This window comes from Rhinopithecus roxellana, chromosome 18 (assembly GCF_007565055.1).
Source record: "Rhinopithecus roxellana isolate Shanxi Qingling chromosome 18, ASM756505v1, whole genome shotgun sequence".
NCBI lineage: Eukaryota > Metazoa > Chordata > Mammalia > Primates > Cercopithecidae > Rhinopithecus > Rhinopithecus roxellana.
The window spans coordinates 78637246-78653736 of record NC_044566.1 but is presented as its reverse complement, the minus strand read 5'-3'; the positions used below and the strand labels follow the sequence as shown (position 1 = coordinate 78653736).

Sequence of the window (16491 nt, the reverse complement as noted above, 5' to 3'; positions counted from 1 at the left end):
TAGTTATAATTTTATTTTAAGATGTAGTCTTGCTCTGTGCAATGGTGCATTCTCGGCTCACTGCAACCTCTGCCTCCTGGGTTCAAGAGAACCTTGTGCCTCCCAAGTAGCTGGGATTACAGGCGCCCGCCACCATGCCCAGCTAAGTTTTTTTTTTTTTTTGTATTTTTGGTCGAGACAGGGTTTCACCATGTTGGTCATGCTGCTCTTGAGCTCCTGACCTCAGGTGACCCGCCCACCTCGGCCTCCCAAAGTGCTGGGTTTACAGATGGTGAGTCACAGCTCCTGGCCACTGCCTCAGGAATTTTGAACAATGGACACATATTCGGGTTATAATGTTATTCAGGATATATAATAACCAGAATTTGACTATATTGAGATATATGTATCAAGTACTGTACTTTCTAAATATCACATCATAATACTTACTGTCTGCACAGCAGCTCAGAAGTCTTTTTTTAACTTTTATTTAGTCAATCCAGAAGTAATGTTTCCATAAAACAGATCCAGACTAGAACTAACTGAATTGACTGAGTAAATAAAGATACGATAGGCAGATGCTGAATTGCTCTTCTCATTATTAATTGCCTCAACACTATGGAGTTCCTTTGAGTATCTGAGGGTGGCTGTTCTGGCTGAGCTTTATTTCTGACCTCAGCAATGACCTTTTTGATTCCATCAAAAGTCTTATACCTTCATTTGTTGGTATCATCACCTGTAAATATTGGTATCCTCATCATTCTCTAAGGCAAACTCAGACTGTGAAACTTAAAAATGTAATATATTCCTGCCACTAACAGCACCAATTATTGTAGGGTTTTCCAGCAGCAAACATAGTTGATCTCAAAAATAATTTTGAGTCATACTGACCTTTTTTTGCAGATAGGCCTAGCATAACTCAAAGTGGTCTTTTCTAGGAAATGAAATGTTTACAGTAGAGGAGCATTTTCCTATGCACTAATATTGAATGATGTGACACTCCTCCTGCCCCCCCCCCCAAAAAAATGAGGGAGGTGATTCTAGAGTCAATTAATTTCAATAAGTTGGGGGATTTCTATACACTGTTTCCCTGTTGGAGAGGTACAATGCATGCCAGTGTATTAACAGTCTCTAACAAGTACTGCTATAAATAAATCTGTTAACATTTTTTAACAGGCTGGGTGTGGTGCCTCATGTCTGTAATCCCAACACTTTGGGAGCTGAGACAGGAGAATTGCTTGAGCGCAGGAGTTGGAGACCAGACTGGGCAACACAGTGGGACGCTGTCTCTATGACGATTTTTTAAAACAAATAGCCAGGTGTGGTGGTGTGCACCTGTAGTCCTAGCTACTCGGGAGGCTGAGGCAGGAGGATCTCTGGAGCCCAGGAGGTGGAGGCTGCAATGAGCTGTGGTTGCACCACTGCATTCCAGCCTGGGTGAAAAAATGAGACCTTATCTCACAAAATAAATAAGTCAATAAAAATTTAAAAGATCTATTTTTTAACTTAGCCATCCAATCTTATTTGACCCCAGTTTTTTCTTGGTATATCACCTAACAATAATCCCAAGGTTGACTGTTCTGCCTATATTCAGGTTATCTTCTGCCATGATCCAACTATTGGTGGCTGACAATTCAGAGACAGATCTTAACAGTCATAGGCAATTAGAAACAGTCCTTATTGACATGTTCTATAAGAGCTCTAACAAAAGCACTTTGTGAGCCTTTTATGGAATATTTACCTTGTTAAGAATAAGCTATTCATGTTATTTCCTTAGCAAAGCATGAGTTCATGACTTAAGCAACCTGTATTCCTCCTTAAAAGTGCTTCTGTTCCTCGGATTAGAACTAGGACTGGTTGGCTGCTAAGGAATGAGTAGAAACAGGGGAGCTTCTCTTGACTGGGCTGTGGCCTAGATTGCTGTTTCCCCAGGATGTGGTGGCCTGGGTGACTAGTGTGCCTGGTGACACATTGCTCCATGTTGCCTGTGGCTTGTGCTTGCCCGTGACAGAACTTGTGAATGGCTTGTGCTACCAGTTGGTTGTGAAGTGCCATGATGTGCAGCTCTCCTTACAAGTGATATGTTTATTTGCTTTCAACAGTGATGGAGAAGGGAGGAAAAGGACCTCGTCTACCTGCAGCAATGAGTCCCTAAGTGTGGGAGGAACCTCTGTCACTCCTCGCCGGATCTCCTGGCGGCAGCGCATTTTCCTCAGGGTTGCTTCTCCCATGAACAAATCACCCTCAGCAATGCAGCAGCAAGGTCTGTGTGATAATCCCCAAGGAATTCATCCCTATAAGTGTCAGAAATTAGCTAATGGAATGCAAATGCTGTGTATAAAGAGATTTAAGTGATGACAGTGTAGAAATAACTTTCTGTATGTGACACAGTGGTTTCTCTTTCAGGTACCATTAGAAAACATTAGACAGTCAATACCTGATTGTTGAATGAATGAATGAGTGAGAGAGTTTCCAAAAACCTGTGCTTGGGCCTACTCCGCAAGGTAGAGGGAACTATGATAGTGCTAGGAAAGAAGTATGTGTCCTTTTTCTTTCTTTTCTTTTCTTTTTTTTTGCCCCAGAGATCAGGCCTTGCTCTGTTGCCCAGGCTGGGGTTGCAGCAGTGTAATCATAGCTCACTGTAGCCTTGAACTCCTGGGCTCAAGCAATCATCTTGCCTCAGCTTCCAAAGATCTTTTTATTAGAAAAGCAACATAGCCTTTTATAAGAGCCACACATAAAACAAGCTGATGTAGAAATATTAAGCAATAAAGGAATGTATACAATACACTAGGCAAATACTAAGCAAAAGAGAGCACAGGCAGCTCTCTTTGAGTAATTGACTCATTAAATTAAAGCCAGAGCATCCAAAGAGGCAAAGCACATGTAACGGTAAACAAAAAGATAGAACAATCATGAGAACATACATAATGATGTAATTTTGAGAGCTAGAAAATAACACCTAAAAGAATTCTGGAGTGAAATCACTAAATTAATAGCTCCCATGGGAGATTTTAACATATTCATCTTTAGAAATTAAACATAAATAGTATTTGAGTAACACAAATAAATAAGCTTGACCTAATATTTATACAGAACTTTGCCTCCTATGGAGAAAACTCACTAATTTTTAGCACACTTGGAACATTCATAAAATGTAATGATGTACCTGTCCACAAAGATTTTTTTTTGAGACGGAGTCTCGCTCTGTCGCCCAGGCTGGAGTGCAGTGGTGCTATCTCGGCTCACTGCAAGCTCCGCCTCCCGGGTTTATGCCGTTCTCCTGCCTCAGCCTCCCAAGTAGCTGGGACTATAGACGCCCGCCACCTCGCCCGGCTAGTTTTTTGTTTTTTGTTTTTTTGTATTTTTTAGTAGAGACGGGGTTTCACGGTGTTAGCCAGGATGGTCTCGATCTCCTGACCTCGTGATAAGCCCGTCTCGGCCTCCCAAAGTGCTGGGATTACAGGCTTGAGCCACCGCGCCCGGCCCCACAAAGATTTTTAAGTGAATCATTTTGAAATTCAGATAACCATGATCGTTTATACAAATATTATCTGACCACAATGCCAAAAAAAGAAAGAAATCAAGGATTAGAAGACAAGTAGAATGACATGTGTTTGGGAATAGAAAACTACTCTTAGAAGCTAGTAGGAAGAAAATTCGATGATTAGAGTCTTACCTATTAAAATGGATCTAGGGAGCCGTTAAAAGCCATGAATATGTTTACATAAAATCAAGAAGGCCAAAAATTAGTTATACTGAGTGTTCAACTCAAAAAGCTAGTTTGAGCCAGGTATTAAAATTTTAAAACAACAACAGGAAAACATATGGAAGTAAATAATAAAAGTAAAGACAGAGGTCAGTGAATAAAAACAAAAATAGAAGGAAACAACTGGTATTAATAAAGATGAAGTTAACTCTGCCTGAGATGGTCAGAAAAAGCTTCACAGAACAATTAGATATTTATTTAAACTCGTTGCTGGAAGAACCGTGCTTTAGAAAGAAGGAATGACGAAGCTCTGGAGTCATTTGAGTGAACTTTTCAGATCAGAGAATCATGAGAAATTCAGCATAATGGATGCAAAGAATGGGAGATTGATATATGATACTAGAAATCTGAGTGGAGACCAGAATCTGAAGGGACTTAAATATTAGTCCCAATTTGTTCTTGGGATATGAGCAACCATTGAAATGTTTTAAGAGATGTGATTATGGTTGTTAATAGGAAAATCATTGGCAGTAGGAAGGGAGAGAATGAGTCACCTGTTAAGGGAGTGTTGCACATGGAATACTGTGCAGCCGTGAAAAAGAATGAAATCATGTCCTTTGGAGCAACATGGATGTAGCTGGAGGCCATTATCCTAAGAATTAACACAGGAGTAGAAAACCAAATACTGCATGTTCTCACTTATAAGTGGGAGTTAAACATTGAGTACACGTAGAAACAAAGAAGGGAACATTAGACACTGGGACCCCCTTGAGGGTGGAGGGTGGGAGGATGAGGATTGAAAACTACCTCTCAGGTACTGTGCTCACTACCTGAGTGGTGAAGTCATTTGTACGTAGTACCCCAGAGTCACATAATTTACCCATGTAGCAAACCTGCACATGGACCCCTTGAACCTAAAATAAAAGTTGAAAAAGAAAAAGAAAAAGGTGTTGCAGGAGGAGTGAGCAGACAGAGTACTGTGCTCACCCAGGAGATACCCAGCATTGCTCAGTGGCTCTGCTTCTGATGGATTCTGATGATCGATGTAGACCTTTGGAGATCACCGATACCTAGCCACTTAATTTTCTTGTTCCTCACAGCCAGAGAATATATGTAAGTAAATTGCAGAAGTGTTGGACTCAGGGGAGGCCAGTTAGTTTTAGGGCACCTATCTTACAGAGCTCTCTGGGTAGAAAGAAGAAGTGGTGAAATGACCTATGCTTTTGTTTCATCATGACAGGGAAATCTGGAAGGGGAATTCAGTCTAGTGAATTCGCTTAAATATTAGCTCCAGAAACTAAGTTACGGGAAAAGAGGCTTTGTGACATTTTTAAGTGTAGAAGATCAGATGAGAATGTGAATTCTGCAGAAACTTGTGTAGTCTGGGTTACTGCTAAGGAATGCCTCTCACTGTGTTCTTCTCGGCAGATGGATTGGACAGGAACGAGCTGCTGCCACTGTCCCCCCTCTCTCCAACCATGGAGGAGGAACCACTGGTTATATTCCTGTCTGGGGAGGATGACCCAGAAAAGATTGAAGAAAGAAAGAAATCAAAAGAACTGAGGAGCTTGTGGAGAAAAGCTATACACCAACAAATCTTGTTGCTTCGAATGGAAAAAGAAAACCAGAAACTTGAAGGTTAGCCATTCTAATAGACTAAATGCTATGATGCTATGATTGAAGGGTGTAGGTTAAACCTACCTTTCTCTCCCCATACATGCCACCTGCACTCAGTTTTGGACTGTATGCACACTTTAAGAAGAATATCTGCTGATGATAATTGTTGATTTCCATTTTGTGAGGTGGTTATAACATGGGAAAGGTCAGCTTAAGATATTTGTGGTTTTGTTTTAAGTGGGTTTGTATTTTAAATAGATTTAAGACACAAGAAACCCTTAGAGTATATTTAGGTAAAATAGAATGTAGATAATATGATATCAATGTATTTGATGTTTCTGAAAGTTTATTATCTTAGTGTCACTTCTAAAAAATCCTTAAATATGAGAAAGCAAATTTTTTCTTTGAATGTGATTTTCAAGTTTCAGGTTAATTACATTCATAATGGGAGAAATATGCCTACTTCAAATAAATTCTGCTTACATTGTATTCAATTTAACTATTTAATTGTAATTATCTGTTATCAAGCCAAGTCTGTTCCTATTTTTTGTTAATGCTTTGTAAATTTTCTATTTAACAAAATTATATTCAAGTTATTACATTTATAATCAAATAATTTATAATAGATTTTGTACTGTTTGTGGTGGTTTATTGCTAAGTTTATGATTACCAAATGCTTTGGAATGTGTTTTCACCCTTGAAAGAATGATGTAATTTACTCCAGTACTGATAGAACCGCATATAAGGAGATGCTAAGAAATCCAAAAAATGTATACATTTCATTCTTTGGGGAAAATCACTTAACCTGAAGGGGCCTCATTTTTACACTTGTAAAATGAAACATTTAACCTAAGTAGTCCGTTTGACCTTTAAGATTATTGGCACAAGTATAATTTAGGTATTTCTCTCACTTGCTTTTATTTTGTTGTCTTTCCTAAAGCTTTTTTAGTGTAGGTATTCCACATTGCTGAGTTTATCATCTACCTTAAAATTCCTGTTACTGCACCTATGATTCAATTCAATTTTTTATTTTAACTATATGTAGTTTGCAAGAGCACATTTTTAAAAATTGCTGTTGGCGGAGTGAAAAGTACGTAGGATTTTAAATATCCTTTGGAAATATATCCTCTTTTCTTTAAAATTAAAAATGCTATTAATTGTCATTAGCATAATTTTAAAAGTTCAGTGCGATAAATGGTCTGCCCACTTGAAGTTTCACAGGTTTCAAAAGAAATTGAATTCTTAATTGTAAGCAAGGGGTTATATCTTGAACTAAGTCAGGAAAATAGGTTGAAAAAAAGAAAATGGTCATCATTCCCTCAAAAAATTTAATGCATGAAACTATATTTCACTTGGGAGTATGTACAAATAAAAAATCTGATATTAAATATCAAAGGATAGTTTCAGAATCATAGACTATTTGAAATAGAAATAGTCCTAGAGATTACTTAGCTAGATTCTTCATTCTACAGCAGAAGTAGTGACTGCCTCGGGGAAGGTAGGGAATTAACCTAAGGTCAAATAGTGACATGTTGGCAGAGCAAGTACCAAAACTCAGGTTTATTCATCGTGGTTCTCGGGCTTTCCCCAGCACCCCGCAGTATTTCTCAGCTATGTAAATATAAGGAAATGGAATGTTTTACATAAATGGCTGCATGTGTATTCTGAGGTCAGTTATATTCTCTGATTTTACAGGATAAGAAAGGAGGTGACATTTAGAATACATTCTCAGAAACCTTTATCAGTTCTCTGTTTCTCAGCCTACATAACAGAGATAAAAAATAGTTTAAACTATGAAAATTCCAACCAATGGATAATTATTTCTTGATAGTTCTTTAGTCTTTTCTAAACAGTTAAGGGTAGATATTAACTGTCCCTATTCACCATTTTATCCTCAGGGTGTGCTGCTGTTACATAAGCAGATTCTTACGATTATTTTAAATGAACAATAATCTAGAGAAGATTAGAGAAAAACTCTAAGGAAGTATGTTTTGTCCATCGTGAAGAAAATAATTAGTAAAGTTATATATAGGAGTATATTTGTTTTTAGCCTTAATAAACCCACACCTTTAAAAAAATTATTTGGTTATCAGAGAAATATAAAGAAAGTAGCCAAACAGCCAAGCTAAACCGTGTTAGAAAGCCATCTGTGGTATCCGGAAGGAATAGTTTTGTACTGCGATTTATCTTTAGGTTATGTCTGGACTTTTAAGTAAGAATTTTTACTGCCTTGCTTGAATAAGTTTGTTATAAGATATTTTAAGTCTTTTGAAATGGTTTCAAACACACTAAGTAAAGAGTAACTTTCATTCTGCTGTTGTTTTTGTGCTGTCGAGGACTTGGGATGCATGACAAAGATTTGTGTTGCAGGAGGTAAGGTGGCCAAGCGCTTTGAGCATGCGTGAATATAGATTGCTCTGAGACGTTCCTGTCCACCGTGATCCTAATGAAGAGAAGAAGTATACTCTTGTGTCCGCTCTTCCTTCTCTTTTGAAATCAATTTTTCACAATAAAGACCAAATCAAGATACTAGTTGCTTTTATAGACATTTATTTTAATGAGCTCTGGGCATGTATGTTCGACCATCAAATTAGAGAGAATTATTTATTATTTAAAAAATAGAATTAGTGTTAACTTCAGTGAAAGGAATTTTCCTTTTTAAGTTTATTACAAATGAACACAGGAGGACTGGGCACAGTGGCTCACACCTGTTATCCCAGTTCTTTGGGAGGCTGAGGTAGGAGGATTGCTTGAGGCCAGGAGTTTAAGACCAGCCTGGGCGACATAGTGAGACCCCATCTTTACAAAAAAGTTTGTCAAATTAGCCAAGTGTAGTGGCGCATGCCTGTAGTCCCAGCTACCCAGGAGGCTGAGATGGGAGCTCAGGAGGTTGAGGCTACAGTGAGCTATGATTGCACCACGGCATTCCAGCTTGGGGTATTGAGGGAGACCCTGTCTCTAAAAAGCAAAACCAAAAGCAAACAAAAGAGAGAATAACGAACACAGGAACACATAAGCTAGTTTTATTAGTTATTAAGGGCAGTGTGGATAACTCTGGAAACAGTTATAAAAATGTATCATGTTATCATGGTCATATATTTTTCAAATCAAGATTAGCATGAGTCTTTGCTCATGTATAGCACATATAAAATATTAACACTTCAGTGGTGTTTAAGATGATGTGAGCTATCATTTCCTAGGCTATCCATCACATTTGTCAAAAAAATGGAAAATTATAGAATGATCAACATGGTTTACTTTTTATGCTTAGCAGAGTTACCATATGTAAGATACAGAGTAAAACCTCCTTGGGAAGTTATTCCTCATTTTGTTCTCTCATGAAATGACTCAAAGCTTGAGACCCTTTCATGTATCCTCAATTTGTTTTAAATTTTCTTTTTAAGATATACTACCAGTTAATTCCTGAAAGTCATTTGGTATGGTTTTACAAATACAATCAAATGTTTAAAATTTTACATTTTAAAAACACATTGGTCTTACGTAAATTCTTTTTTCCTTAGCAAGCAGAGATGAACTCCAGTCCAGAAAAGTTAAATTAGACTATGAAGAAGTTGGTGCATGTCAGAAAGAGGTCTTAATAACTTGGGATAAGAAGTTGTTAAACTGCAGAGCTAAAATCAGATGTGATATGGAAGATATTCACACTCTTCTTAAAGAAGGTATTTGGGATAATCTCAATAATTTTTGTTTTTTACAGAAAAACCTGCGGGATTTTTTTGTTTGTTTGATATGTGGAGCTCAGATGTAATTTTGTCCTTGTGTTTTGCTTATTAAAAAAAAGAAGTGATTTGTTTCTTCTTGTAGTTTAGTGACTGTCTCTGAGGAGGTAGCACAAACCTATTTTCAGCTTGGTGGTGTTGTTTACCAGAAAAGAAGGGCATGCATTGATATAAATCTTTGATCACTGCCATAAAATTATTAATAATTCAGTCTTTCAAACTTGGCTCATTTTCATCATTTGGTCAGAAGTATTCATTTACATATATGTATGTTTACATGAATGTGTATATATACTTGTATGTATTTATATAGAGAGAGACTTATATTCTGGCTAAGTAATCAACCACTTTTCTTTCATCCATTCGTTTCTTCACTAATTTTGGAGAAGTTGCTTTTATTTAGCCATTATATTGCATTTATTCTTTTATTGCTGCTATGCCATATAAGATGCCTGATATTTAAGAATTCTAAATTTAAAAATAAAATGAATAAGTCAACTTTTAGTTGCAATTTCTGTGACTCACATTAAATATGTTAAAATTAGAATCTCTATAGCCTACATAAACTGTGGATGTAAAATAAAAATTCCAAAATACCCAAAGAAATTCTATAACGAATGTTGTTTTAAAAGCCTATGCCAATGTGTGAGACTGTTGATCCACAGTTAAGTTTAAATTGAGATAAGAGTTATTTTGAAAGCTGCTTCATTGACAAACTTAATATAGTGTTCTTTATCCTTAAAGATATGGAAATCCTAAAGATTTTTATTGAATGCTTTATTTGGGAGACACAGTAATGGTTAACAGAATGTCTGTGAGATGCGGATTACACCATTTTTTGAAATGATTTTCAAAGATATTTTAGGAGTGCTTATCTTCCCATTTCTTATTGGATACAGTTTAAACTTCTTGGCCCTGTGCCCAAGGCCTTTGTATTAGTCCATTTTTACTCTGCTGATAAAGACATACCCGATACTGAGTAATTTCTAAAGAAAAAGAGGTTTAATGGACTCACAGTTCCACGTGGCTGGGGAGGCCTCACAATCATGGTGAAAGGTGAAAGGCATGTCTTACGTGGAGGCAGACAAGAGAGAAAATGAGAACCTAGTGAAAGGGGTTTCTCCTTAACAAACCATCAAATTTCATGAGTCTCACTACCACAAAAATAGTATGGAGGAAACTGCCCCCATGATTCAATTATGTCCCACCGGGTCCTTCTCACTATACGTGGGAATTATGGGAGCTATAATTCAAGATGAGATTTGGGTGGGGACACAGCCAAACCATATCGTTCTTCTATAATCTCTCCTTCCTTCTTTCTGATCTAATTTTGTATCTCTCCTTACCGTGTATTGTATGCTCTGGAGACACTGAACTGTTATACTTTGAGCACTGATATATCCTTTACTATTTCTTGCATGGAATGTTCCAGTCCTCCCTATTCTTCTTCTTCCTTACTTCTCTACATTTTCATTTCCCATTTCCCTTTCTTTCTACCCCATTTCTCACTCCTCTTTCCTCCGCCCTTTCCCCTGGTCCTCTCCTGGAGTGCCTGCTGCCTGCACTTTAGGCCCAGAGCATCCCTTTATCCCTCAGGTCCCTCAAATACCATTTCCTCAGAGCACCACCCCGACCCCCCAAAAAATCAATTCATTGTGCTTTATCATTATTTTTCATGATTAATTATACTTAATCATAATTTATAGTTTAATAATTATGTATGTATTTGTTTAATGTTTTTCTTACCCCACGACTGCACACCTAGCACCTAAGACAGTATCTTGCACTTGTTACTGAATGAATGAATGGATGAATGAATGAATGAATGAATGAGATGATATTCGTGAGAATGGATTTATTCATCACTCAATGATGAGGCATCCTGACTGCTTTGCTTTATTTTGTGCTACATACTGGATGCTCAATAAATGTATGTTTGACTGGAATGATGTCGCTTTTTGTACATTTATTACTGGATGGATAATAAAACTGCCCACTCATGTTATCAGTGATTCATTTAGTGGGCTGATAGTTACCTTCTAAAAATGACATTTTCTATGCTGTCATTCATTCATTCAACAAATGTATAAGCAGCAAGGGATATGATTTTATCATACAGAGATGAAAATATGCTTGCTATTCTCAAGGACCATTTAAGTGGGGAAAAGAGACAAAACTTCAATATAGAGCTAGCTGCAATCTAATAAGGTAATGTTACAGTATGAGTCAAATAGTGTGTGAAAAGGGACTGATTACATCTGGAGATGTTAGAGAGAGCTTCAACAGAAAAGGTGACACTCAAGCTCATTCATGAAAGATGAATAGAATGTACAATGGGTAATCAAGTGAGGGAGCTTGAAATTCCCTAAAGGCAACAGTAGGTGCTAAAAACTGGAGAAGTGAAAATGACCACAAGCGTCTAGTATACATCAGGGACTGGGAAGTAATGGTGCTTAGAAAGGTAGTTTGGAGCTATATTGTAGAGGCCTCATAATCATGCCAACAAGCCTCGGTTTCACCTACTGGACAATAATACTTTCAGCTTGTACAAACTCTGGCATTCATTCAGAAGAGATTACTGCCATTAAGCCTTTCCTTAACCAGCGGGAGCAAAGGAACCCATTGCAGATTCAATCTGTCCAAACTGAAAACTCCTAGTGAGTGAAATAAAGTTGCCTGCACTGTGCAGGGTTGAATTTTGTCCCTCCCAGTGCTTACTTCATTTCCCTTGGCATAAAAACATTAGTCATAGTGTCCTCGAACTGCTTGGGATACATTTTGGTGTTGAAGCATAATAGAGTTAATGTTTTATTATATGTGCTAAGCATTTTCTTCTCAAAGCGCGAATGTTGTTCTGGAGCATGTCAGTTACACCTTCTTATTGTTTACTACTTTTATTATTTCTTTTTTTTTGTAGACAGAGTCTCACTCTGTCTCCCAGGCTGGAGTGCAGTGGTGCGATCTCAGCTCACTGCAACCTCTGTCCCCCAGATTCAAGCCATTCTCCTACCTCAGCCTCACGAGTAGCTGGGATTACAGGTGCATGCCACCACGCTCTCTAATTTTTGTATTTTTAGTAGAGGCGGGGTTTCGCTATGTTGGCCAGGCCAGTAACGAACTCCTTACCTCAAGTGACTCGCCCGCCTGGGCCTCCCAAAGTGTTGGGATTACAGGTGCGAGCCACTATTCCTGGCCTATTCTTTCATTTTTAATGCCCATATAAGAATGCTATTTGATTCTCTATCATAAAGTTACTTGTTGATGACAAATATTTAGAGTTGTAAATTAGGATTAGCATTCGTTGCTATCCTCAAGCCAAATAAAGAGTGAAAATAGGCAGCAATACACTTTGGGATACACTTTGGGATACTTTTGGGAATACACGCCTCTGAAACCAGACTTTCGGAGTTCTAATTCTAAACTGCCACTTCCTAGCCATGTGAACTTGGGGCAATTACTTCATCTCTGCCTCAGCTTTCTGTCTGTAAAGCGGGCCTAATAGTAATTGCCTACCTTATAGTTGAGTTGTTTTCTGAGTGCATGTGCTCTGTAGCTAGGCACTCTCAATAAATGTTTGATTAATGCCCAGTCAGTGATGGGTGATGTTGTTGTTAATGTCATTATTGTTAAGTGTTGTGTGAGGGTTTTCTTTTGCAAGACATCAGGAGCTATAGGATTAAGCTTGTCAAAATACGCTCCTGTCAATCGTACTGCGTGATCTTAGAGTGGCGTGCAGTACACACAGCTGCCTGTTTACCAGAATTACATAGTGAAGCAACTGGGATCTAACAACTTCATTCCAGAGCTTAAGGCCTTGGTTATTTATCTCCTTGATTGTAGGAGTTCCCAAAAGTCGACGAGGAGAAATTTGGCAGTTCCTGGCTTTACAGTACCGCCTCAGACACAGATTGCCTAATAAACAACAGCCTCCTGACATATCCTATAAGGAACTTTTGAAGCAGCTCACTGCTCAGCAGCATGCGATTCTCGTGGATTTAGGTATGTTTGGCATGTGGATTATAATTTACAAACGTAAACAGCTGATCCTTCTGTTGAGTTGTTTTGGTTTTTGTTTGTTCTTGGGGCTGATAAAGAGCACCTGTTGGCATATGCGGAGCCATTGACTTTGTCCTTTACTGAGGGCAAGTTGGCCGTGTTCCTGATTGATGATCCAATAAATGCCTGCGTATTAAATGAAGTTTTCACCCCAAAACTTTGCCTCTGCAAAGGGAACCATCTTATATTTAAATTATTTTAAAGGTCATATTATGGGGTGCTCTCAGTTACTGCATTTTGAACAACTGACTTTTTAGGGAAGATAATTGTATTTTAATCAATGCTGGTTTTGAAACGGCTTAGAATAGGTTAAAAATTTAACAAAGGTGTGCTAGGTATTCCTGGACACATTGCTGAAAACAATCCTTTATCTATCACTTTTAAAAGCAACATGATAAATGGTTATGTTGTTGGAAATTATGACTATACACCTATAGGGTGAGTGAAATATTAGTTGCGCTAATAGGGTAGGAGTAGGTACTCATGGCCTGGGGGAGAATTTCCAGTGACAGAATCATAAGGCAGTCTTATTTATTTATTTATTTATTTCGAAATGGAGTCTCCCTCTGTCGACCAGGCTGCAGTGCAGTGGCGCTATCTCTGCTCACTGCAAGCTCCATCTCCCGGGTTCATGCCATTCTCTTGCCTCAGCCTCCCGAGTAGTTGGGACTACAGGTGCCCGCAACCACGCCTGGCTAATATTTGTATTTTTAGTAGAGACAGGGTTTCACCATGTTAGCCAGGATGGTCTCAATTTCCTGACCTCATGATCTGCCCACCTAAGCCTCCCAAAGTGCTGTGATTACAGGCGTGAGCCACCGTGCCCAGCCAGCAGTCTTCTTAAATGCTGATTTTCAAATAACTTGTGGAAATAAAAATGCTTTGATTTTTAAAAATTATATTGTGTTTAATTTTTCTGTAATATACTTTATTATTTTAAAATATCTACATTATTAGATTAAATATTATACATTGGCATTTGACCAATTTATTTGTACTCCTAAAAGTTGATATATGTCAGGTGGCCAGATATGTTATTTGGGCCCATTTGGGAAAATACAAGATTACCTTATGTTTGGGGTCATCTTATATTAGGGCATATGAAAAATCACTAACCAAACCCTAGTTTTTAACCTCTGTTCCTTTTGGATGACAAATAGCTCTTGTTGGGAAAGGACCCAGCTCAGTTAATTATTTTTTTGAGCCTGGCAGAGTTAAAAAGGGGATTTTACAGAGAAACTGAAAATGAGTTTTTGTGCTGATTGTGCCACTAATTGTGGTCTTAGACATATTACCTTGCTTCTCAGTGTCAATCCTCTCTACTAAGTGGGGGCATTAAACAAGGCAGTCCCTGTGTTCCCAAGCAAATCTGTGATTCTCTGACCACAAATTGGTGATACGATCAGGGGTAGTCATGATGTCCTATTAAAGAGAGAGAATGAGATCATATTACAGTCAGACAAAAATGGAGCTAGAATCAAGTTAATGGATAGAAAGTGTATTTATAGTTTTCCTTAGTAAAAAATTTAAGTGAGAAAATGAAACCATAATTTAAAAAATTGCTTATTTGGCTCTACTTGTAGCCATCTGTGTTTCTTCAGCATGCAATTGTTATTTTCTCATATCTTCCTCTTACTGGCTCTGCAGAATTAATCTTATTGGTTCCTGGAAAAAAAATCACTTTTAAGCATATGTGGGAGAAAACATTTTAAAACCTGGCCCTCTTGGAAGTTCTAACTGACACGAGTAATCATTTCACAGGGACGCTAACATCTCCCTTCATTTTTGTGGCACTAGGAAAGTCCCATATCAGTATAAACAGCTTTGATGTGAAGATGGATTTGTTTCTGGGTATAGAACTCTCCTTTAGTGATTCAGGACTCACATTGCCAGCTCAAGTGTCTCTGTGGTAATTTGATACCTAGAGGTAAATTTTAGAGGGGTGTTTATTTGAAATTGACTTGACTTGACCCTTTATTTTCCTTGATATTTTTAGATACTGAAAAAGGAAAGTGGTTTGCATGGCTTGTGGAGGTATTTTAAGAGCAAAGAGCAAAATATAGTTGAAAAAGAAGTTTTCTTCTGAATGATAGTCTGAATGTAAACCCAAACAAACCCAAAAAGTCCCTCCAGTGTCATATTATAAGAAAAGCAGAAATAAATCTGTTGATAGACTATGAAGATTTTCTTTTAAATAATATAGTATCTCTTATAGACTTCTGGTTTCATTTAGAAGGTAGTCTTTATATGAATTAGAATCTGCCTTGCTTTATATAGTCAGAATAAATTTTATATTCCGTTTTCCTGGTATCTCTCCTGGGTATGTCATCAGTTTGTGGATTTTTATTTTATTTTATTTTATTTTATTTTATTTTATTTTATTTTTTGCTACAAAGAAGTACTGGTTAGCATAAAATGTTTCCTCCCATATCATACATGTGAAGATGGTATGGTAGCCTCGCAGGACTTGGGATGAAAGAGAGAGAGACTCTTAGTTACATGGTGACTCCAAGCAACTCTCACTGGTTTGGGAAAGAGTGTTTATTTATTCTTGGAGGTCACTGAATTGCAATTTCACTATGGTCTCCAAGGCATGAGGACATTTCAAAAAATATTTTTCTTCTTTTCGTCTGCAGGAAGGACATTTCCTACTCACCCTTACTTTTCAGTACAGCTTGGGCCAGGGCAACTCTCACTGTTTAACCTCCTGAAAGCCTATTCTTTGCTGGACAAAGAAGTGGGATACTGTCAGGGAATCAGCTTTGTGGCTGGAGTCCTGCTTCTGCACATGAGTGAAGAACAAGCCTTTGAAATGCTGAAATTCCTCATGTATGACCTTGGCTTCCGCAAGCAGTACAGACCTGACATGATGTCGCTGCAGGTGAGGCACTTGTGCTTCCCAAGGAAGGTATTAGACTATTACCAGAAATCCTGGCCCTCTTCTCAGTTATTACAGTTCAGATTTAAAGAAATGGAGAGCTATTGTCTTAGAACTTGGATGAACACTGGGGCATGTTTTAGTTCACTTAGTGTGGGATTTGCTATTTAGGTAAACTTCTAAGTGTATGAGACCCATAGGCAGGATACCTTTTCCATAAAATTCCTAAAGTGAGTAAATAAGTAATTTAAGAAAGGTAGGTGATGAGGACCCAATCCTTTATGCCCTAAGTCTATGGGTTACATGGAGAAGGTATCAAGTCATCTTTATTCACTTTTCCTCAACTTCTCAATTAAAAAGGCTCACAGGTCTTTTGTTTACAATCTGAAAGTGTCTTTATCCCTTTACTTTTGAGTGCGCAAATAGCAGATACCATGTTATGGTTCTTTTTGAACTTATCATATCTCCCCTCCTTTATCTTCATGTAAGATAGGCCTTTACAGAGGAAAAAG

The 16491-nt window shown here is 37.8% G+C and overlaps 1 protein-coding gene across 3 annotated transcripts in view; it reads left to right on the top strand.

Moving 5' to 3' along the window:
* Positions 1-16491, top strand: part of TBC1D4 (TBC1 domain family member 4) — a 129959-nt gene that overhangs the window by 99295 nt on the left and 14173 nt on the right. For all 3 annotated transcript variants that reach the window (XM_030922342.1, XM_030922341.1, XM_030922343.1), the window contains 5 exons: positions 2082-2242; positions 5117-5326; positions 8827-8985; positions 12886-13044; positions 15738-15982. In XM_030922342.1, the coding sequence (XP_030778202.1) occupies positions 2082-2242; positions 5117-5326; positions 8827-8985; positions 12886-13044; positions 15738-15982 (934 nt within the window). The remainder of the gene's footprint in view (positions 1-2081; positions 2243-5116; positions 5327-8826; positions 8986-12885; positions 13045-15737; positions 15983-16491) is intronic.